Genomic DNA, 23,951 nt, shown 5'->3' with positions numbered 1-23,951 from the left:
TCGTTGAGTTGAATTTCTGTTTCAATATGAATGTTCTATATTTGCTTGTTGCATTTGACATATTTTATATGTTAACCTTTCGTGTTTAAGATTGTGTGTTTATTTATAAATATATGCCAACATACATATAGTCTATGTTGGTCGGAGATATTTAAAGTTGTATTTTATTTATTAGAATTGTACTCTATTTTTTTAATTTTTTATTTAGTAAGACATATTATTTTTTGCGATGATATAATATTTATCTGGAATTACAATTTAGGACTAAAAAGTAACAATTCTGAAATTATCCCGTCATCTTGTAATAATGGAAAGAATAACGAAGAAAATGGAGATTAGAAGCAGGATGATTTGGCGTTATACTTAATTATACTACATGTTTTTCAACGTAATTTTTATTTCTAACGTAATAGTCAACGAACATATTGTAATCATAAATAATAATCACATACAATATCGTCGTGATGTTGATGTGTCGCTGTTGCACTCCATCTTGCGCAATTTCATTTATTTTCTTGACGTCAACAAAGATCACTCAAACAGATTCTTTCGTACTTTAGGCTCTTGTCTACGTCGGAAAATAGATCAGTCTTACAAACAAGAATTTTCGGTATGCGCAATTTAGTTCTAAAATTAGTTCTAAAAGTAATTTAACAAATTTATTATTAAATTTACAGTAAATATCGTACAGAACTAACAAAGTTATAGTAACTCAGTCTTCTTCAAATTTTGATTGTTATAAATATAAGCTATATATTGTATATACATATAAATTCAATTTATGAATTATTTTATGAAAACAATTACATAATAATAGAATACTACAAAACAATCTAATTTGATAAAAATAAATTCTACTTTAAACAACGATGATCTTTTCCGACGTGTGCGCCTCTTAGAACTTCATACGATCCTTCGTAACGTTACAATACTCTCTACAACCATTTTTGTGTTTAACATTTACACTCGACTCTACACAGCCGTTTTAATTAATTGTATTCCTTTCACGTTTTTTGTTTAATCGTTTGTGCGTCTTTATTGATCTTCTACGGCTTCACTCTCACACACGCGGTGATTATATAAACATAGAAACATACAAACACACATGTTTTTTTCTTCTACGTGTCACACACGACGCATATTAGCTTTTCTTTCGCTTAACCCGCGCGAATAATTAAACTTTGCTTTTTATAATTTGCATCTCGCCATTAACTACGATTTTCGAAGCACTTTATTGCAGGTTTCTTTTTTTAACAAAGCACTTATCTGTTTTTTTTTAACTCCGGATCATTCGGCTTGTTTTTTATTTCATCTTTATTTTTTTCTGTTTATTTATTTAACGCATTTTACAGTTGATTAAGGAATGTGCAAATGCAATTTTCTGTTCACAAATTGCTGTGTGTTTTCTCGAAATATCATATTTATCGTGAATGCGCATTTTATGCACTAATTTTATACGACGATCTCGACTTGTTTACGCTGTTTGGATGTCCTTCATTAATGATACATATAGTAATAAAGTATTGTTTTTGTATTAATGTTATGCAACTGTGTAATAATTCATAGATCAAGCGATTTATTTTTGCTTACGTGTAATCGAATAACTGGTGTTTGGAATCACAGATAAGGTAATACGATAAAAAAAAAGATCTGCATAGAATTAAGAATTTTTTAATTGTAAATGTATATATATAAAAACTGAAAATTATTATGCGCGAAGGACATCTTAACTCGCGCAAATGCGAGATACACGTGTATGGTTACCACGGCAGCTATATGTATTTACGCACGTGTTTTTCTGTATGTGTATATAATCAGCGTTTCTCTGAAAGACTTAATAATTATATCCGTTGTAATCACAGTCGATGTAAAAGTGTACACAGAGGCGATGCTCATTAATACAATATAATCTATATTTAATCTTTCGTTTACGATTTCTCTCTCCTTTATCGCTTTATTCTTATATTTTTACGTTAACTCATGAACGATTCATGTTCATCTCCATCACGATTGAATTACGGTCCATCTCGAAACTTTGATGGATACTCCAAACGCGATCGAAGGATATCGAAATAATTTTTTATTTTTAACGGCCGCCATCGCGGTTTCGATTTTACACATACGTGCGTGTCTCTATAAGGCGTGGCACTTGCAAGATATGAAAATCAATTGCACACGTCAAAACTGCGCCCAACGACTTCGTTCATCCGCGTTCTTGCGATTTTGTGGTACCAGGGATCCTTGTGGTACTGAAGCATAATCCATGCGGTACCAAGACCGCGTTGCGTTCTCTCTTCCGAAGAAATAGGCCATTCATCGGTATCGTGTTAACCGGAAGTTCAAAGGGTGAGTTTTGCTGCGTGCTTTAAGATGACAACAAGACCACGACGGGGCTAGGCGGAGCGTTGCGGCGACAGTGAAAGTAGAGGCACGCTAGCAGGCCCTTCCCCGTCGGGTGAGCGTCATACCGGTGTCTCGAAGGTCACCTGCAACATTTATATTATAATTTATAATACAGATATAATAAAAAAAGCATTAAATAACTAATTTAATTTTCTCCCTGAAAGAAGTAGCTAAACTGACTGATGTCAAAATCTAATATGATTACTAATGCTGGGTCTGTAAGACCCATTTAATTTATGTTTACTAAAAAGCACTAATTAATTTTGAGGAAATTAAAATGACATTTGTCGCGATTAGAATATTATCAAAATTAAATTAATAGGGTTAAAGTTTGCTCTTTTAAGACAAATGCAGCGACACTACCGTGTTCTTTTACGCGAGACCGTACGTATATACATTGTAAACCTACGAAGGTTTATTTTGTTTTGCATAGAAATTCCTTAAATTACTTCTTGAAATTATTATATGTTTTAAGAAGGAATATCAATGTAATGCGATTTAAGGAACAGATTTTCTCGTTGCCAAAATCGCATCGTATTGAAAAAAATCTCATTTAAAACATAATAGTACAAAAAAATATGAAAAAGTTAAATATGAAAGGAAAAAGAATACAGTTTATTATACTGTAAAAAAAACTTAAGAATATTCTGCATAATTTCCGATTTTTGAGCTTTTAAGTAAAAGTAGTGCGATTTCAGCAACCTTATCCTAATTATGTTACTATTATATACAGTTACGAAAAGAAAAAAGTAAAACCATTTCCAGTCCGTCATAAAAAAGAAGTATTTAACTTGTAATGGTAACGTTATTAAGTAACTTATAGTTATACTTTCATTCCTTGCATGAAGAATAAATTGAATATGTCCAATTGTGACCCACTATCAATTTTAGAAGATAAAATCGTATCTTATACGTAAATGTATGTTAAATATCTGTTTATTAAACTGTTAGAGTTGTTAAAATGGATCACGGTCTGCTGTCTTTAAATCGGCAAAAACCTCGCAAAAAGGCAAATATACAGAGAAATGTCTACAGTTTAATACACATAAAATAGTATAATTACATCGTTAATGTTGAAATCTGTAGTTTACGACTTTCTATTATACATAATATGATGCATTAAAGTACAATGTATATAGATATATACTAGACAATTCAGGTTGTGCTAAAGGAGAGTCTGCAAGTATCTTGATGTATCTGTGATAGACGTACATAGTACATTCGACAATCAGAATAGCATAAACTTATCTGTAGTAATATAAGTGTACTACAGTTTGATTGTTTGGAAAGAGGAAGCGCTAATGATGACCGCAAGAAATATATGGTCTCTCCCAACACGGTAGGTCACTGTATGTAGTATATCAAATTAATTATTGTTAAATAAGGAAATTACATGTGGAAATTTTATTTTAACTAAAAAACGTAAATAAAGTGGCATTCGATTATATCCAGAAAAAAATTAATTCCCATAAAAAGATATCGCTCTAAAATATGCACGCTTTTTTGTCAGTTCGCTTTTAAAATTCGCGTGTATCCTGCTTTGTTTGATCTAAAAATAGCCACTACATTTTCCGTGCCACGAGATAGCACTCGATCCTCTATCGTATGTCTATAATGGAGTCAACGTAACGAAGTTAATGAATGAAATCAACGTACCTCTCGAGTCCCTTTTCTCGAACGTTTCCTCTCGAGCTTCGGTGTCTGAGGTAGCAGGGTGTAATCGCCGCCAGTATCCCCGCTTCGTTGTCGCGCCACAGGAGGGTGGTAGGTTGGCACGGGTACTCGCGGAGGTGGCGAGAACTGGTCACCCTGCGGCAGTAACGAGTAGCCGAGGTTTTGGCTTTGAATGAACGGCGAGGTTGGCGGAAAATGGTTTGCCACTACTGGCGCCCAGTACTGGTGGGAATACCGACCCAAAGAGCTCCCTGGGGACACACAAATTTCAATTATCTTGATATGTTAGCCTTTAAAGGTCAGCCTTTCTAATGTCCAATTCGCCACACACGAGCGAATACAGGGTGAAGCGTCTAAAACAGGCCACCTAAATAACTCGCTTGTTTTTAACAATAAAGAAAAAGTGTCAAACGAAAGTTGCTTGTTCGAGGGCCACAATGTGATGTCAATGTGATAAACTTTCTGTAAATGAAGTCGTAAAGTTCCATAAGCAAATCTCAAAATTGTTTTAAATGTAATATGTTTTTTATTTACATTTCGATAGAGCGTTTTAAGATAAAAATACAGTGACCTATAATTGAAGGTCGTTCAAAGTTACACAAACTGTAATGGAAAATAAATTGTTTCAAAGCACTCTTCGAATAATTTCGTGTCTTCTCTGCTTATATAATATATCGCTCTTGTAATCGTTCAAGTGTATCACTGAATGTAAATAAACATTGAATCATACATAGCATTATCCGTACTTATACCGATCAGTTTAAATTTATCTATTGATCAAAAGTGCATGTCTTGTAAAATGCGTTATATGAAAGCGGAAAAAGTCGATATGATTTTTATCTATGATGAATGTCTGCTCATTCTGTACAAATTATTGCTGAATTATTAAACAGCAAATTTGGAGATTGTTGGATTGGTTGATCAGGAAATAACAAATGGCCTGCGTTCCTCAGATTTAGTACCGGGATTTTTATTTGTGGAAAAAGTTAAAACAACAAGTGTATATAACAAAATACCGATAATCAGAGAAGACATGAAGGAGCGTATAAGAAGAGCTCATGCAGTGTTATTTGTATCGACATGCTTCAGAAAATGCATCGATGTTCAGGGTCATAATTTTGAACACTTGTTGTAACAGTAAATATGCAAATAAGTAAATTAGTAAAATATTCGAAAAGTGTCTTGAAACAATTTATTTTTCATTACAGCTGACTTTGTGTAACTTTGAATGATTTTCAATTATAGCTCACTGTATTTATCTTAAAATGCTCTATCAGAATGTAAATAAGAAAGTATGTCATTCCACTTAAAACAAATTTGAGCTTTTACCATTTTGACCATTTACAAAAAAGTTATTGATATCATATGCCTTTCAAAACCAAGCAAGGTAGCCTGTTTTAGATGTCTCATCCTGTATACAACACGTTATTTGTATGACCGATTAAGCGATGGACTATTATAAATCGCACAAAGCGAAATATAAAATGACGATAAACACGTTCTTTGTATCTTCGTGATATAAGAGATTAGAAGGAAGAGAAATAGGCTACGATACTTACTGTCACTACGCGAACTGCTATATTGCTTTTGCGCCCTCCAGGTCGTAGATCGAACCCTTCCAGCGGTTTCCGTATTAACGGCATCGACGCTGAGGCTTCTTGCGACCCCCCTGTAAGGATTCGATGTGGCGTTCTCACTGGCGGCCGCTACACCAGCGAGCTGCTCGTTAAGGGCATACAACTTGGACGTAATGTCCTTACCGATGAGGGTGTTGAGAACGACCTTGAGCAATGGCCTGTGCCGGAGCACCCTGAGTAACTTCATTCTCGTCCAACAGATATACGTACTGGGCTCCTCAGCTAGTATCGTCACCTGGAAGACGTCGGCATCGTTTTCATGCGTGGCCTCCCATTCGGGCGAGTCGACGAATTGGTAGGCTCTGATGTAGTGCAAGTGAGTTCCGTCGCAAGTTACCTTCATTCTGGAATAACAGGAGGAACTTGGACATCCAAGTTTTATGCAACACCCCTAAACCAGACGACGCTTAATAAAATTTTCTTCAATAATAAATTAATGCAACATTTGAAAAAAATTGAATGAAGAACATGAAAGTTTTAAAAATTATATTTCTCAATATTAATTTCACGAAAGCAGATATGAGATAAAAGGTGTCCATATTAATCCAGTTTCAATTAGCTTTTAATTTCAATTAAGATTAGCCTTCTTTCACAAGAAATGATATCTCTAGCTTAAAAGAATTAACTCTTAATTAAAAAGAAGGATACCCACTTTCCACGTAAAAGAATAGACAGCCTCCTATCCGCCGGCGTGACCCCTTCCGTTGCGTAGGTCTGATCGGAATCCAACTTGAGTATTCTCGCCTCCTTCGCCAGCTCCTGGAAATGCTTCTTGCTAACCTTGTAAGGCTTGAAGAGCTTCAAATATAGTTCGGCTAGTTCGGGGCTAAGAGCCGGAGGCAGAAATCGACAGGCGAGTATCAACGAATGAATGCCATTTAACAAACCAAGGGCCAAGCACCATAACATGGCATCTAGAGCGCATATGGTGAACCCGGCCCAGAGAGCTGCCAACATGAAACCCGCCGTGAGACACGTGCGAAGAGCCAAGACGGAAGCCTTGAACGAGCGTGGCACCAGAAACGCAGCCGCAAAAAATAAATTTGCTGCCTAAAATTAATATAATCGATAATAAATTCAAATAGTAAGAAAACATTCGAATTATCAATCCTTCGATTACTTGGAGTGTTCGCCTTATAAATTCGTTAAATGCATAAATATACATGCTACTGTATTTAGCGTAAATTGTTTCATAATTAAAAAAAAAACATTTTTGCATTTATTCTTATTTAAAGAATATAGAATATTATACGTTTTTCTTTAATCGTAAATCATCAAAAGGAATAATAAAAATTGAAATATAATGTTCAAGTCTAAAACATTCCACGGATAAGTGAGTTAAGAAAATTTACGCAAACAATGTAGAATTATATATAAGAAATTTTTTTTTTCTAAAACTTCAAATAGAGTAGAATTTCGTAGAATTTTTGCAAAAGAAAGATTTTATTGAAAACATTAAATAATTAAGTATTACTTATACACAAAGGAAAGATCTGAGAAACTTAAAAAAGAATTTAGAAATTATTCAAGACGTATCTTCACCTGGAAGAGCTTGTGCTGAGCAGCCTCCCATTCATCACAATAGCCACTCGGTAACAACACCGTCGCGTTCAGCCTTTCGGTGACATTGCTGACCTCAGTGCCGTTCCAGACGTCCAACCACAGTTCCGTGTAGTTGAAATCGTCCAGCGAGTAGCCGCCCAGGTTCGACAGACCACTATAGTTGAAGGTGTAGTTCTCGCTCGAATAAGTTGCTGTCGATGTCGACGAGGTGGGAAATGGTGTCGTTGTCGAGGACGAAAGGAGGCTGCTGCCGGCCGTCGCGGGTGAATCAGTCGTGTTCGCCATTTTTTGTCGAGGGCGCGTGACACGTGCCATCACCTTTGACTCCTGCAAGCCAAACGTTGGACCTTTCTAAATAATAGTCTTCGTAGACTTGCAAGAATTGTATTTATCAATGTATTCATTTTTTAGATAAAATTTTAAAAGCTGACTACTTTCGATTTCAACAAAATATTATAAAAGCATCATTTTGTGACAAAATGAAAGCCTTTAAAAGAATTTTTGGCGATTCCTATGAAGAAGTCATGTTTAGAAAATAAAATAGTAAAACAAGTAGTATTTATATTAATTGATAAAAGGAAAGAAAGAATGTGCGGGATGAATCTCGCTTTGCGTGAAAAGTCATGCTTGAAACTCGTCTCACTGTCGCGCACGTGCGTTCATTAAAAAGTTATTAACAAGTAAAGCTGACAATGTAAATGTGTGTTTAACTTTATAATTTAAATTTTATGTGGAAAGTTATGTGTAAACTCTCATATATCAAATCTCGCTTTGCGTTATAAAATGTAGGTATGCAATGGGTTTCACCATCTTTAGAGGTTCCAGCACCAAAAAGCTAGACAAGTTTAGTTGGGACTCGTTTTGCATGGAAAGTTGTAAATCATATAGAACCTCGCTTTACGTTGTAAAGTATATGATTGAATGCATCAGTCGATTTTGCTTTCTCTCTTCGAAGTGACTCCACGACTGAAAAACTAAACAATAATAATATAAATCCGTGTAAATCCGTGTGACAAATTTCAAAGAGATATTAATCCCTTCAATCTGATTTTATTGGAATCATATTAAACGAAATTTTAATTTAATTCATATACACTTTAAGTATTATAATATTCATACTAAAAATTAATTTTTTTTTTAATTTTGACTATTTTTCCAATATGAACATTGGTGTTATTATTCATCAGATCTTAGATATTGAATGATATAAAATTAAATAATTTGAACACAGATAATGTCTTTAAATTCGATGTAATTATACGTACAAAATGTACGCAGAGTTTGAAGAGGTTAAAACAATTATCTAGGAATTATCAGTTAAGATATATTACAAACTATATTACAAAATGTATTCTATTGTAAGTGTAAAAATAATAAATTCATTCAATAAAAACAGAGGTTGAGGAAACTCAGTAACCTTTTCCCTTTAACATATTTTAAGGTCATTAAAATCAATGATTTCATTATTGATATAAACACTTACGTACATTTTATTATTTTATTAAAAAAAAAAACGACTTTTTCGTAGAGAGCACAAACGCCAAAGTTTTTGCAAAAGCTGTCTTTAACTCAAAATTGAGCTTTTTACAACATTTCGTCGAAATCGGTTTTCAAAACCTTATTTTTTAATACTCTTTAAGTTAAATATTCTTTAAATTATTTTAAATATGATAGTACGTATTCGTTAAAAGATATCTGATGCTATTTTCCCTAAATCTTTAAACCAATATTATAAAATAAAACAGAAAGTATAATTCAAAAATAAAAATATCAATTTTTAAAAGATACTGACTTTTGTAGATTATTTATACATATCTCAAATATAATCTTGTCGCGATAACGGAGGTGAGTGATCGGAGCACTGAATGGAACACAATGATTGCTTCAAGTAAATTTCATTACAATAAATTTACATTTCATGATGCACGCAATTCTTTCTATTCGGCTGTGGAACTGGCGTGAGAATACTACGAATTGTCAAACATCTTTTTTTGTCTCTTTTAGTTCTATTTTATTACGTTGAGGATGGCTCGAACTTAAGTCGAAATGTACGTTCTTCGAAATTAGTTATTAATATTGATGAATATAATTAAAAGTTTTTTTTTATAAAGAATAAAATAGACACCGTTTTTCGTGCTGACTTCTAAAATTTTTGTAACTTTATTAATACTGTTTGAATTATGAGAAATTCATAATCAATCCTTAAATTTGAATTGTTTTTATAAATTAAATATTTAATATCACAGAGAATGCGTAAAATCATTAATTTTTGTTTTCGATCCTAATTTATTCTAACGATAAAATCTTAAATCTTCATTATTGGACGAATATTAATCAACTGAGATGTCATCAGCTGAATTAATCTCAAATAAGAAAAATTTATTTTCTACGAACAATTTTTTGATAATCTCCAGCGTTTTCAATATGCTAGAGTCGCGATCTTTCATATCGGGGACATCGCATATATCTATTCTTGCTCTTAATTTATCTAAATTATAGTTAAGCACTGACTGTCAGATTTACAGCAAAAGCCAAAAGCAACTGAACGATTAACGTGGAATATCGATTTGACTCTTCGTGATTCGGGATGCAATATCTGAGCTTTATTATCTTCGAGGTCGCGCCATGAGGGCCTGCGTGACTTTAACATTTCGTTTCGCCACCGACCTAAAGATTTCGCGGGATATTTTCCAACCAAAACGGCGAAAATCTCGAAATAGCATGCAGTTAAGGATCGACCACGTCATTGCCATCAGGAAAGTCGATTTTATCCGCTTTCGAACCGAACTGTACAGAATGCTGTCGAAAATGCAGGAGCGTCCTCCATAACTGGACAAAACATCTTGGCACGTACTTCTTGGCTTTTCTAACTTGTCTCTTCGAAGATACATCTGTGTAATTTATTAAGGTTCATTTTCAAGAACATATTAAGTTTCATATAAAACTCATTTTATATAAATCTCATTTCTTGTTTCTGCTTCGATTCACGTGATTTCTTATTACATATATAAGGTGAAACTAGCAATTTGCATTCTAATAGGTTTTTTTCACATTGAACAGAATGAATGCATGCAATTCAAAATTAGAAATTTTATATTTAACAACCAATATATGAAAGTACTGATATCCATGTCGCGATAAATATCTGCATTAAATTACTAACTAAAATGATTTTTTTTACGTATATTCTTTTCTTATAAAGATAAGTTATATGTCATTTACATTAATTTAGTTGTTAATTCAAAATCGATTGTGATTGAATATGAAAGTCACTGGTTCATGCAATTTTATAAGTATCAATAAAAACAACAAAATTGTTTTTATTACACGTGAAAAGAAATTCGATTAATTTGTGTTGCAAAGCATGCCGTCGATATGGTTTGCTGCGCAACCAGCCAGAAACGGCCAGAAATGCCATTTAACGTCCTTTCCGCTGACACAGCACGCGCCAATAATCGTGGATCCGCTCTCGGAATGATTCAATATTATCATTCGATTTTCGATATTTCCGTCCGGGGTGAGTCGATGTCATGCTCCCATCTAACGGAACTACATCGGCCTACCCGGAAATTCGTTAAGACACTCTTTCCGGCCTGATTCGACTATCGTACAAAGCATGTAAACTGGAATCCAGAATCAAGGCAGGATATACATTCACAGATAACTATTATCGGAATTCTGATTATATTCTTCTGCGCGTCGATTATAAGAATTGAATATTCTTGGATATGATTCTATGAAAGCGATTTGTATATATTTGAAATCTATATCCGAAAGAGGACACTATTTAATTAAGTATTCAAATCTGATAATTGGATTCAGTCTATTCTTACAACGATTCGTAGTATCGTAAAAGAATATGACTTGCAAATATAAATACCATTTTTAAAACCTTATTGTGACAGTTTCACCGGTACAATCTCGCTCTTCGTGAGACACTGCTCTCATTATTTTTATACAAAAGTGTTATAAACCGACGACCGAGATTCCCCAAATAAAATAGTCGATATAGAATTTATATTTAAAACAGTGGTTATATAGGTCGTATCATATCGTGAATTGAGAGAAAGCTAATTATATTAAGAGTTTCAAAAACGGATATTGTTTACGCTTGATTCATCTCTGATATGGTCTAGTTTTGCCTGAGAGATTTCCTGAACCTATTAACTTGATTTCACGTTCATACGGTCTCTAAAGAGCTAACGTCTGCCTTCTGCAAGGGCAGCTCGTGCATTTCGTTATGCAAATTCTAATTCGCAGCTTAGGTTTCGCCGCGATACAAGTTTGATCCTATCTTCATATTCTTTCGCTTTAATCTCGCCATGACGTGAACTATTCCTCGTGAAAGGAAACGCGAAGTAACTAGATAATCAGCTTTGCAAACGAGATTTCAACTCTAGATTTTATCAACTATTGTTATGCCTCTTGTGTGATTATTCCTATTATCTTGATACATTTTACAGACATTTCATACGACGTTCTAATCATCGCACAAAATTTATTTTCATTTATAATAGAATTTTAATATTATAAATAATTTGTATATATATTGATAGAAGAGTAAATATATTTATTGTAGGCTGTTTTGCAGATATAACGTTAATAGCTAAATATTCGTGAAAATATTCGTAAAAAAGATTTATATTTGTTTTTCCATTTACAATTATTTATAATATATTAAAATTCCATTTTTCTCTAAATAGGAACTTGCTATGATGACTAAAATGTCTGATAAAATTTCTATAGAATGTATTAGATAGAAGATAATATATATAAGTATAAAAATACTTTTTAAACATCACTAAAATAAATTAAAAAAAAAAATTTTTTAATATTCGTTTCTATTTTTTAAGAGATTTTGAAAGTTCTTCATTATAGTTCGATGTTACCTGTGTTGATATGTTCTTGTACTGATTAATCCATCTAATGACGTCACAGCGGTAATCCACACGAAACGAATTTGCTAAAGATACTTCTTATAAACGGCCGAAAAGTTTCAAGGTCATCGTGCCTCTGTATCGACTTAGAACTCGTATGGTAATTAAGCACGAAAGCGGAGCTTTCGTGACTGGCTGTACTCACTATCGCCCCAGAAGACTTATTTGCGAGTTCTGCATGGGCTCGGCTGGGTCAGGGTAAATCACGTGACATCATAACAGGGTGTGGTGATTTATGTGAGGTTTTAAAAGCCTCCTTGCAACGTGTGCAGCTTGCATTTACGACGCTTCAAATTTGTATCCGCGTGAGGTCTAATTTTGAAATCATGAATCAAATATCGAGAAGAGGTTTAGAACAAAAATCTTGTAGTTAATAATTACTATGACAGCGTTAAAAGTATGCAATAATTTTATTTTGGTGTTTTGTACACAATACAATTGCCTTCTTTATCTCGATTGCTCTTTAAACAATTACAAATATATATCATATTTGATTAAGTGTGTATTAAACTTTTTCTTTAAATTTAATAAACAATGAATGATTTTGCTTAAAATTAACTTTAAAGCTAGAGCAAATGACTAATAATTAAATAGTAGAATATATTTCAGAAGATTCAGTAATACGTTGTGCATATATATGTAACGTTGAAACTCTATATTTTCATCTCGATCGTATTTTTATTTAAATTAGGTTAATTGGCTTCCTTCAATTCCAGCCAACAAATTAGCGTCGATAACGTATCGGGGAAAAAAACTGAGAAAACCGATGTGTATGCTCTCTTTTATTGCTCGTACTATTCGTACCGTGAGTCCGTATGTAAATTGGGTCTCCTGAAAATATGAAAATAATCTTGTCGACGGGCAAGATATGGTTCGCGTGACGACAATCGCTTCCTTGCGATTTTACTTCCGTTCGCCACTTTGTTCCGACCTCGAAGATGTCAGCTTGTATAGGAAACGTCAGTTCTATTAATTTCAAGATATTTTTAGAAAATTAATAATGTTTAATCGAAGGAAGTTTAATCATAATTATTTCAATTTTATACACAATAAGATTTTAATGTAGACATAAATGGAACCTTTTCGTATATATCTCTATATTGTAAGAGAAAATTTCAACGAGAAGAAATTATTCGGTTATTCACTTAGTCTATCACCTAATAGAAATTCAAAAGCGTTGCAAAGTCGACAATGTATAAAAATGCAGATTAGGGGGATGACTAAAATGCAACAGTGTCACGTAACCATTTCGGTGTCACGTAACCATTCTGGAATCGATCTAGAATCACCGAGCGGACACATTCTGTCATTCCCGATTCGTTTTACGATGGACAGCGGCGGTTTGTCAGACAGCTTTTGAATTGAATTAAAGCTAGCGTAGGATTGGAAGCCAACCCTTCAATGCTTCGATTTCCACCGAAACGGTGGCCGACAAGCCGCATGAGACAGAAACAGATTCGACAGTGCGGCATTTGATCGGTCAATCCAATTTATGTCGATGGGATTGCCTAACTTATTTCATTTACTTACTTTCCATAAAAATGGAATTGGCTATTTTCGAGCACTAAAACTTCCTGTAACTTTTTGGCATTGTGTCCATTGTATATTTTCTTTATTTGTAAATCTGAGATTTTGTCGGAACATTCGATATTATTTAGAAGTTCGTAAAAAATGATTAGCAGATGAATAAATCTTAAGTTTCAGAAAGTCAGATTAAACTATGCGAATTAAGATTAACTTAAGAGGAAGTCATTGATTAAAAATTCTTTTTGTTCCAACCTTTTAATTAAAATTATAAAAACAGAAATCTAAAAATGAAATTGATTTTTTGAGACAATTAAGTACGTTTTACTGGAAATTTATAATTGAGCCGAATTTATTTGCATTTTAAGTTTAATTAGAGTGTGTCCGCTTTCACCATACATTTATCTTAAGACACGTTATAACAACTTTACAATTATTATATATACAATTTTGAACGTACACACTATTGGTTCAACTTACATAAGTTATCATTCAATTTATAACTGTGAATTTCACACTCACTATAAAACAGTATTTTTTTATACAATAAGCAAGGAGTAAGGTGGGAGCTCTATGACAGTTGCATCACAGCGTATTGAAGCGTATAGAAGCATTACTTGAACATGAGATACTAAATCATAATAGCGACATTAGGAAGAAAAAACATGTGTAGTGATGGAGAGTGAACATTAGCACGATATTGGCATAATTATGAGTATATGCTTAGAATTATCATTTTATTTGCGTTATTAATATTTTAATATATGAACAGGTATAGATTACAACATTGATGATAACTTCATAGACCGAAATGTCTGTTTGTTATTGTCATAAAGAATTTTGAATTTTTTTTTTGTAAAAAAGGTTGTCAATGATTGTAGCATGTAATTCGTTTTATTAATTTTTAGCTTGTAGCCCTTAATTTAATTATAAAACTATAAATTTAATTATAAAACAATGTTAGCTAATATATATAAATAAATGCCGATTCTCTTGTAAAAATATTTGCCAAGTCAAGGTCTTCGCTAGAGCATGTTGGACTTGCGCTTGGATTTATGTCGGGAACACTTGTTGCCCCGTCAAGCTTATCGTGAGCGAGTCCATCGCATGTAAATAGTTTTGCACGACTCATGTCTTGTACGTGATTATTTTATAAATCACAATTGTATGTGGCAGAGCGAGGGAGTAACAACTAGTTAAAATATTGTCCTACAGATTATACGATTTAATTTCATATAAATTTTTATCCGATTACAAATAATTTTCTTCACTACATATAAAGTTATTTGGTAAAATATATGATTTTATCTAATATTACAAAAATAATTTCTCGTGGTTACATATAATTATCGAAATATGCATGAGAATTTCATATGAATTTTATAATAATTTTGGAGACTGTGTCACAATTACATTAAATGGTTACCCCCTCATGGCAGAGCGCGTTGTTCTTTTATCGTTTTGTCGCATCATCATTGATTTCCAGCTATACTTTTCTCTAGTGCACATAAAATAATAAAAGTAAAGGCCTAAATAGCACAGAAGAACATAAAACGTAAGACTTAAGTAGTAAGCGAATTGATTAATCACAGTAGAGACCATAAGACTATAACATAAGTAGTAGCGAATTCAACATGTTAATTTCCTTACTACTTAAATCTTAAGTTTTTTTATGTACCAAGGCCGTAATTCGTATTTGCATGCATTGATTATGTTGCGTCGCCTTAAATGAAGTTAATTAAACATGCAAAATTGTATCAGTGTTGATTGATGTCGAAAAAATTATGTTTCATCAATTCAAGTCCTTCAATACTAGAATGTTTTGACTACAATGTCAGCTAAAAATATCAGTCAAACAATCAGTCAAAATAAGCTGATATCATTCAAAGATATAAAGTCTGGACTGTTCCATAAAATTGGTCGATAAAAATGAGAGTGATAGATCACGAAAACGGCCAGTCTCTAGCTCTTTCCACTTGACTAATCACGATATTTGAAGTTCGTCAACGCCTTCACACTCCCTTTCTTTCATTCGTGTTGATTATATTTAATATACTATTTAGATACGCGCGAATGGCGTATCCGACTGTGTGTCGGATAACTGAATTCAGTACAAGTCAATGGAAGGGTCAGTCACAATCAGAAAAGTACAATAAAACTCAAACATACCACGGCTGAATGTAAAATTCGCATTCATGCAAATCGCGAAGCTACTTATCACATAAAGCTCTTACCCCAAATTCAAAGGAGAAAAATAAATATGCATAAGGATAATGCAATATCGAGCTGTGATATCTTTAATAGAACAATTTCAAATATTACGCGAATAAAAAAAAAGGTGAGTTAATTTTTCAGACTGCGGAGACCGAAGGTTACGGTAGAATAGAAAGAGCTCTTCGATGGGGTAACGTTTACTCTTCCAGTAAACAGCCAGCTGCTGTCTATAATGTGGTGCGTGGGGTTGGCGCGAGCGCTGTACGAGAAGGGAGGGCTATCGACCCTACATCTGCCTATATCGACAACGACGGAGAAACCACGCGGTCTGCTACGTGCAACCCTCTTTCTTAAAGGTTGCTATATGTACACAATACTACGACACACGTGTATCGACAAATCGACTGCGGAGTCTCCTCGACGTTTTGTCGAAATACGATATCTGAAATTTAATTCGCAAACGTGCTTTTGTCGAAAAAGAAAAATATTGACACGCGGCTTATTGTGCTGCACGTATCGATATATACGAGCGCTGCGTCATATATCGTGAGATTCACAGTGTTGCACACACGTACATATATGGTATGTATTATATATACGCAGTAGCTACTTTTACCGCGAAATGTTAAATCATTCAGAACATATCAGTGTGTATTAATAGCTCCAATAATGAATATTTTCTTCCTGACGGTGTGGAATAAATTAAATTATAAATTATAACTAAACAATTATTTAATATATTTATTCAACTAAAAATTTTTAATTATATATATATATATATATGTCTTTATATTACTATAAATGACATTTTTTATTTACTATTTCCACGATGCCAAGCTTCTGTTTGTACGATTTAAAATTGAAAGCGTTTTCCTTTTTATTAAAGTTACTCATTTTGATTTCCCTCGAATACTTGGAATGTTAAGCTTCATTTCGCTCTTACACGCAGAATTCTTACGAATTGCGAAGTTAGCGGTTAGTTACTTGCAATCTCGTCGTTTGCTTTGCACGAACGTAAAGCAACAGGTAAATGTTCTAGCATCGCATGTCACAATTAATTTCTTTTACGTCGAGACAGCGTAAACGCGACCGATTAGAGAGATTATAACATATAAGATAGAGATCTTAATGGTTAAAAAGAGTATTTAATTCGTTGTAACGCGACCTTTCACTTTTGCAAAATGGCACATTTTTTTCATCATTTCCAGCTTATATATAGGATATTCTAAGCTTGTCGTGCAATCGTGTTATTTTAAATATTCAATTAAATTCTTAATGATTTACGTATTAATATCTTTTAAGTCCTTACCTTATGGTGGATAAGCGATATGTCTTTTGGAGTGTAAGATGATACACCTCAGTCTACTGTGAGTATGCGACGACAGCAGCGAACATGAAGGCGCTGAACTCTTTTTGTCCTCGTCGGAATTCGCGACGCGAACGATCATCATTCCGCGTGACACCATCACGACAGATTATTTTTTTAAACAGGCTTACTACGCAAGAAAAAAATCATATAGATAGATCAATCACGTAGATCATCACAAGTAAAGTCACAATAAATAACGCGAGTTTCCCGCGATTTGTTTTAATGAAGCGTTTCTGCTTTCTTCGCTGTCCAGTCGCTGATGTCTGAAACATCATGAACGATTTACAAATCAGCGAGAATCTAACTTTTTCCTTAACTATTAAAGAGCTAAACGAGCGTCGGATAATCTTGTCTCTTGGTATTGTGAAGTTACGATGAGTTAATGCAGGTTAGAGTAAGTTTTGATGATTAAACCACGCGAAATGATTACAAACGTCGCTTTTTCTTATATTTAATCCTTTTTTAATTAGAATTTAGTTAAATATGAATAAACGGTTTTTTAAAACCAAAATTTTTTAATTTTTTAATAAAATAGATATTAAAAATTAATAAGAATGAAAGCGAAAACAGAGAGGAAAAATGAGAAATCTCCTATTTTTCAATTTATTTCACTTTTAAATATTCGAATCGTTTAAAATATTATAGCTTTATCTTTTTATTAATTTAAACCAATGATTTTAAGAAGATTAAAATATCTGTTAAACATTAAATATAGCTAACAAATTAAAAATTTCAATTGATCTTTGGATTTGAGAGTTGCAACAATTCAGCTTTCTATTAATAATCTAGAATAGCTTAAAATGTATACATATGTTACAAACGAAAGAAAGGTCATTTGATTACGAAGCATTACGAAGCACAAACTCTCATGTGTCATCAACAATGATAACTTGCCAACTTTCCATTTATAACCCAATTATGCTCTGCTGACTAATACACAATGTGGCACCAGCTCAAACGACCATTATTACTCTTTGTAATCCACGCGAAAGTCTCTAAATGCATATTATCCATTTCGGTATCTCGTAAGTCTCGTAAGTAATGTCAGGTGTTTTTGCTTCAGCTGCAGAACTCTGAATTAATCTCTATGAATTTATTTATGTAAATGATTAGAATTATTAAACACAATATATTCTGACATAACAAGCAGCAGCCAGCATCACTTTTGATCAATAGCGATTACATATTATTCATCACTTCCTTTTTTTCATTTCTCTCTCTCTCTCTCTCTCTCTCTTTCTCTCTCTATATGAAATTTTCTGAAGCTTTTTTATTCATTTTGCTGTATTGAGTTTAAAGCAACCTGAATGAACAACATATATTGCTGAAATTCTTACGGAAGCAACAATTACGCATCCAAGATGCATGTTTTCATTGCGCTATTAATCAATAACAATCACACATTACGCTCATCAGCTCTCTCATTCGCGATCTTATGAATCTCCCGCGCGTCTACAGTAATGCACACTGCAGTCCAGCAGCAGGATAACTCTCAGTACTCTCTCCTCTGGTTGCTTTACTGAAAGTTGCTCGAAAACGCGCGACAGCATCTTTTTCCTCTCACCTGCTCTTTCTTTCCTCTGTGTTCTTAACATACCAGATATTCCGTCCGCTTGTCAGCAGGGATATGGCAGCATCATCAGTCTGGGAAATGGGTCGCATTCTTCACTGGAGCACTGTTTACACGGCAGATTGGACGCCATGGTCACTGCCGTCAGAAACGAGGAAAAGCGATCCTCAGCGACGGCGTGTCCTTCGTCCTGTCGATGGTGACGGTGGCGATGATGTTCTTGTGTTCTTTCCACGGTATCCTACTTGCGAAACGCGGTCTCATCGATGGGAGGACGCAGCACAAAGAACGACAGCCACTTGTACGCTCATCTCCGCGCGGAATCTCCTCTCCTGTCGACGTACGCGCACATTCGGAATACGCCAGTCAGCCTTGTTCTCTTGTTGGTCACCCCGCAAACCTTTTCTCACCCCTTTTTCCGCTTCCCCTCTTCATCTGCCCACCTGTCCACCTTCAACCCCCTCGCTCGATCGCGCTCAAGCGCGCGTCCCTCTCGTTCTTAGCCGCCCTGATCTGAGGGCGCGAAACTGCACACTCCAGGGGGTTACACTCCGCACGATGACGCGCCTCTGGAGGCTCTCGCGACACTAAGCTACCCTTGGAACTAGCACCACGCCCTCCACGTAGGTGGCACCACCACTCGTTAACCCCCTTTTCGAGGCCAAATCATCTACTATTAAGTCTTATTCGAGTCTTTCGAGCAGTAGTCTGTTAATCATAGTGCTTTCTTTCTCGCTCTCTTTTTCTGTTTCTCTATCTCCTTATTTTAATCAGTCCTTCTATACATGGTATCTTCCCTGCTCGAATTTAGTTCTTCTTTTTCGTGGCAAATACATTTGTAAAAAATAAAATTTTTCAAAGATTGAAAAAAATAACTTTGAAATTTAACAAGTTAATATTATAATTAAAGAATATAATAATAATATATAATAATTATTATTTAAATATTAATAAAAAAAAGTTAATCTTAATTATTACAATTTACTTTTCTCTTAATATATTATTATTATATCTGGAAAACACACATCCAGATATAACGAATTAATGTGTAAAATGGGAAATTAATGTAATGAGAAAATTAATCAAGTATTCTCTTTTCAATATCAGTTTAGTCTTATTTATTTTGTTATAAATAAGTTTTTAAAGTTCATTTAATTAAATATGTAGATATTTTATTTACATTTTTAGTAAAAAATTTGTTTACGTAAGAAATTCTAGATTTCTGCTAAGCTCGATTCTTTGATCGACTTTGATATTTACAAGAACATTATAGGCGCATTTTTATATTATAATATATTTACTTACATTGGATTTATTTAACGTTTGTTTTTTTTTTTTTTTTTCAAAAATTGTTAGAATACTTCCGTAAGCACTATTTTGTTTTTATGGACTAGAATTTTCATTCTTCGAAAGCATCGTTTGATATTTACAGATATATACATAGTAAATTTACATTATGTATAATAGTTGCTTTTTTCGAAAGGTGCGAATTCGTTGCGAATTTCGTTGCCAGGCAACAAATCTACAGAGTGTATATACAACATCGTGATTATAATATTGCGATCAGTAAAGGAATGTAATCCTCTGAATTTTATAATTGTTCTAGTTCTAACGAAATTCAAGAGTTAGTTAATTACGGAATAATTGTAACATTAAAATCTGTAACTCCATTTTAGCAAATTAAAATCCACAAGTATAAGTGTATTAAACGGAAGTTAAAGAATATGCACTAATTTTTTATTGCTAGTCATCATATGATGACGGCCAACTCTCCGCGTTTTTGTAATCAAAGGCCTGTATATCGTGCTCGAAGTCATCGGCATCATCCATCATAAAATTCTCGTGATTCGAGTAATTGGCGTAATGCTATTCTTCGTCAACAATCTCGCAGCTGTGATACTTGCTGGAGGAGTCAAGCCAGCTCTCCACACCGCTGGAAGCTAAATCATCACAGGACGGCAGCTCCGGAAGAGGCTCCATGCTTGGCACACCCTTCTTCGTCAAGTCATTGGTCGCGCGTCCCTTGGATTTCTTATTAACTAAAATAAACGATCATTCACAATGAGATAGTCCAATTTATATTAATAAATTAATAAAAATTAAGACAACGCAGAAAAGATTTTTATTTCTTTTTTCCAAATTTCCTCATTATGCATAAAACAGTAATAGAGGCTACTTTCCTTTTAAGAAACACAGTTGATACAAACGTCGTCCCATCCTTCTTGACAATAAATAACAAAGATAGAACAACATTTGTGTCTCTTAAAAAAAGAGCAATCTTAAGTTCAATTTAGTCATAGTTAATAGATATATTGTTAGATATTGATTTTATTCCTTTCTTGCTGATCAGCAACTGTCTGTAGCTCGAGGGCTTCTACACTTACCGTTTATCCCTAAGCTGGCGCTGATAGAAGGAAGACGAATGTCCAAGTGTGATCCTTTGTTATTAATTATCTACAATTTTAATAAAATCAAAACACGATTGAAGAATAAAATGATAGGAAAGACTTTACATTAAAAAAAATGTTATAAATATACATATATATTTAAAAAATATATTATAAATATTAATAAGTATTAAAATTACTTTTAAAATATTTAACAAAATAATTTTTTTTTAATATTTAATGACACATATGTATATAAATAAAAACAATCAGATTTGATAAAAGACAGATATGAATGGATAGATAGATAAAAACTTTTAAAAACATAAAATAAATTAAAATTAAAAAAAATTATAGTTATGATAGTTATAGATAAACGATGAGTAAATGACATAAGATCTAAAAATTAAATAAAAAAGTAAAGGTGTACAACAAGTATAAAAGCAAAGTAGAAATGAAATAAAATAAAATAGAAACAGTGAATGTAATTCATAATAAAATAAAGAGAAAAAAAACAAAAGCAAAACAAATAAGGAAGGGAGAATGAATTAAAATAACAATGAGATAAATGATTTATAAAAAATGACGCAAGCGAGCAAGTTACAAAGGGAGAGGGAGGGAGGGAGGGAGAGCTTTATGATAAAATATTAACCCGATTTTACAGTAAAAAAAATAATAATTTTTAAAAGAGTACCTTATTATTCATTGCGTAGAGCTTTGTTGCAATATCTCGTGCCACCAGTGTAGTTAAGACTGTTGCAAGATAGGTTTCTTTCACTAGCAAATATTCCAAAGCTGATCGTTGCCAATACAAGTATCTGCAGGAACTCGCCGCTATAATGGATACCTGAAACATTTAATTTAATTTGATTTAGAAATTTCAATGAGATTAGAACAAAAAATTAATTAAAGTCGTACCTTAAATTTATCGTCGATGGAAGCTCGGGAGCTTTCGAATTCCGGTGAATCTAAAAATTCACAGGGCAGTATCGGATGTAGAAAACCGTTGATATCGTTCAAAACGTTGACTTTTCCAGTGAGCAGCAAGCCTAATCTGTCTGTTCTTGTTAGATTTTGCATTGCGTATGCTTCACCAGCATGAAGAGACATTATCGTCGCAAATTCTGGGGATACTAATCGCTTGAATTGTATTCGTGAGACCTAAGCAAATTCAAAGTTAAAGGAAAAAGCGGATTAATCCCAAAGCGTATTATAAAATTTTCTTTCTTCCAAAAAGCTTACTTTGAAGGGATAAAAGAGTGTGTGATAAGCTTCTTCCAATTCGGGATCAAATCTGATGGGTCTCATTTGATAAATGATATATACTAATTGACCGATATTCAGCAATAAAAAAGTGAAATTCCAGGAGAAGATATCTGGTGCACAGATTACGTGCCAAGCCCATCCTGATAGCAACATAAAACCTAGAAATAAATAGTAGGATTAAGAAAAAGTCCAGATAGCACATCCAAAATAGGGACATATAAAATGTCTCATAAACATCTTTAAGACGTTTTATGTTTCGCTTTTGATGCATGGTGCCGTTCGCAAAATTGAATTGTCTTTTAATAAAATAAAATTATCAATTTTTAATAAAGTTTGTTGTATAGTTCAGAGTTAGTTCCACATAAAAATTTACAATAAAGAACTATTACGTATTTTCTTCATCACTTTTATAATGTAAATATTTAATTAATTACTTACCTATTATTAGCACCGAATGCATGAACAAAATCCCCTTTTTTGAGGACGGCGCCGAGTACGACAATGCGAAGCAAAAATTCGCCAACTGGAATAAAATGTGTTGAGGCTGTTGCCACAAACAGAGTGCGGGATTTCCTTGAAAAGGAGAAAGAAGAATCGATAATTTGATTTATTGCTTTTCATAAACTTTCTATTCATATAAACGCGGCAATATTTCTGCCGCGCGCAATGTCTCTTTCATTCATGGCGAACAATCCTTATTCTCACACTTTTACGCCTTTTTATAAAAAAAAATTGAAGATACTGCTTATTTTACATGTTTTTAACAAATAAGATTTTTTTAATCAATACGAAAGAATAAATTCTTCTTACTTAAAATGTAAGAACTTCTTTCTCTGAAACTCACCAACAGAAGTGCCGTTGTATGATGGCAAAGGATCACGACCCAGTCCGGGACTCATTTTCCTCAAAACAGAAATACGTTATTATGAGTTAAAATATGCTACTACAGGTAAGAGAATCGACTGTTCATGTTCAGTGATATTTCTCAGACGAGAGCTTGATGTGTTTTCACCCCTCGCACACGCGGATACTGAAAGATTTTCCTTAGGGCGCATGTGCTAGTTCCACAAGATCGATATTGTTTCCCGTCGGTCCGAAGAGATTAAATGTGTAATTTTACAGTACCGATTTGTGATAAAGAAAAATCACATGGTAATGCATAACAGATATATGTATATACATTTATTTATTTATTTTACAAAAATATATTTTCTTTTTAATGCAATAATTTATTTTTTGTATGTATATGTACATAAATGTATATATGTATGTATAATATGTATAATATATGTACACACACACACACACACACACACACACACACATCTAATACATTATTGTTTATAAATTCGGGAAACGATTGCAATTTTTTCACATTTTACAAAAAGTTAAAAATAGCTTAATGAA

At 33.4% G+C, this 23,951-nt stretch overlaps 2 protein-coding genes across 2 annotated transcripts; both read right to left on the bottom strand.

Annotated features, from left to right (window-relative positions):
• Positions 1 to 892: 892 nt before the first annotated feature.
• On the bottom strand, positions 893 to 17,468 carry LOC108781433 (blood vessel epicardial substance). Its single transcript, XM_018549389.1, has 6 exons — positions 17,262 to 17,468; positions 7,257 to 7,604; positions 6,367 to 6,764; positions 5,637 to 6,058; positions 4,060 to 4,328; positions 893 to 2,486 (listed from the first exon to the last, which is right to left on the bottom strand). The coding sequence occupies exons 2-6, from the start codon at positions 7,590 to 7,592 to the stop codon at positions 2,463 to 2,465; spliced, it is 1,449 nt and encodes a 482-aa protein (XP_018404891.1). The 5' UTR covers positions 7,593 to 7,604; positions 17,262 to 17,468; the 3' UTR covers positions 893 to 2,462.
• A 3,142-nt stretch (positions 17,469 to 20,610) lies between these two features.
• LOC108781442 (popeye domain-containing protein 3) lies at positions 20,611 to 23,462 on the bottom strand. The gene is made up of 7 exons (XM_018549399.1): positions 23,389 to 23,462; positions 22,983 to 23,117; positions 22,521 to 22,702; positions 22,197 to 22,439; positions 21,973 to 22,125; positions 21,276 to 21,345; positions 20,611 to 20,930 (listed from the first exon to the last, which is right to left on the bottom strand). Exons 1-7 carry the CDS (start codon positions 23,441 to 23,443, stop codon positions 20,758 to 20,760), a joined length of 1,011 nt encoding a protein of 336 aa, XP_018404901.1. The 5' UTR covers positions 23,444 to 23,462; the 3' UTR covers positions 20,611 to 20,757.
• Positions 23,463 to 23,951: the final 489 nt, after the last annotated feature.

Source organism: Cyphomyrmex costatus, unplaced genomic scaffold (assembly GCF_001594065.2).
Source record: "Cyphomyrmex costatus isolate MS0001 unplaced genomic scaffold, Ccosl1.0 scaffold815, whole genome shotgun sequence".
Taxonomy (NCBI): Eukaryota; Metazoa; Arthropoda; class Insecta; order Hymenoptera; family Formicidae; genus Cyphomyrmex; species Cyphomyrmex costatus.
Note: the sequence above shows the minus strand (reverse complement) of the source record. Positions and strands in the feature narration are given on the sequence as shown.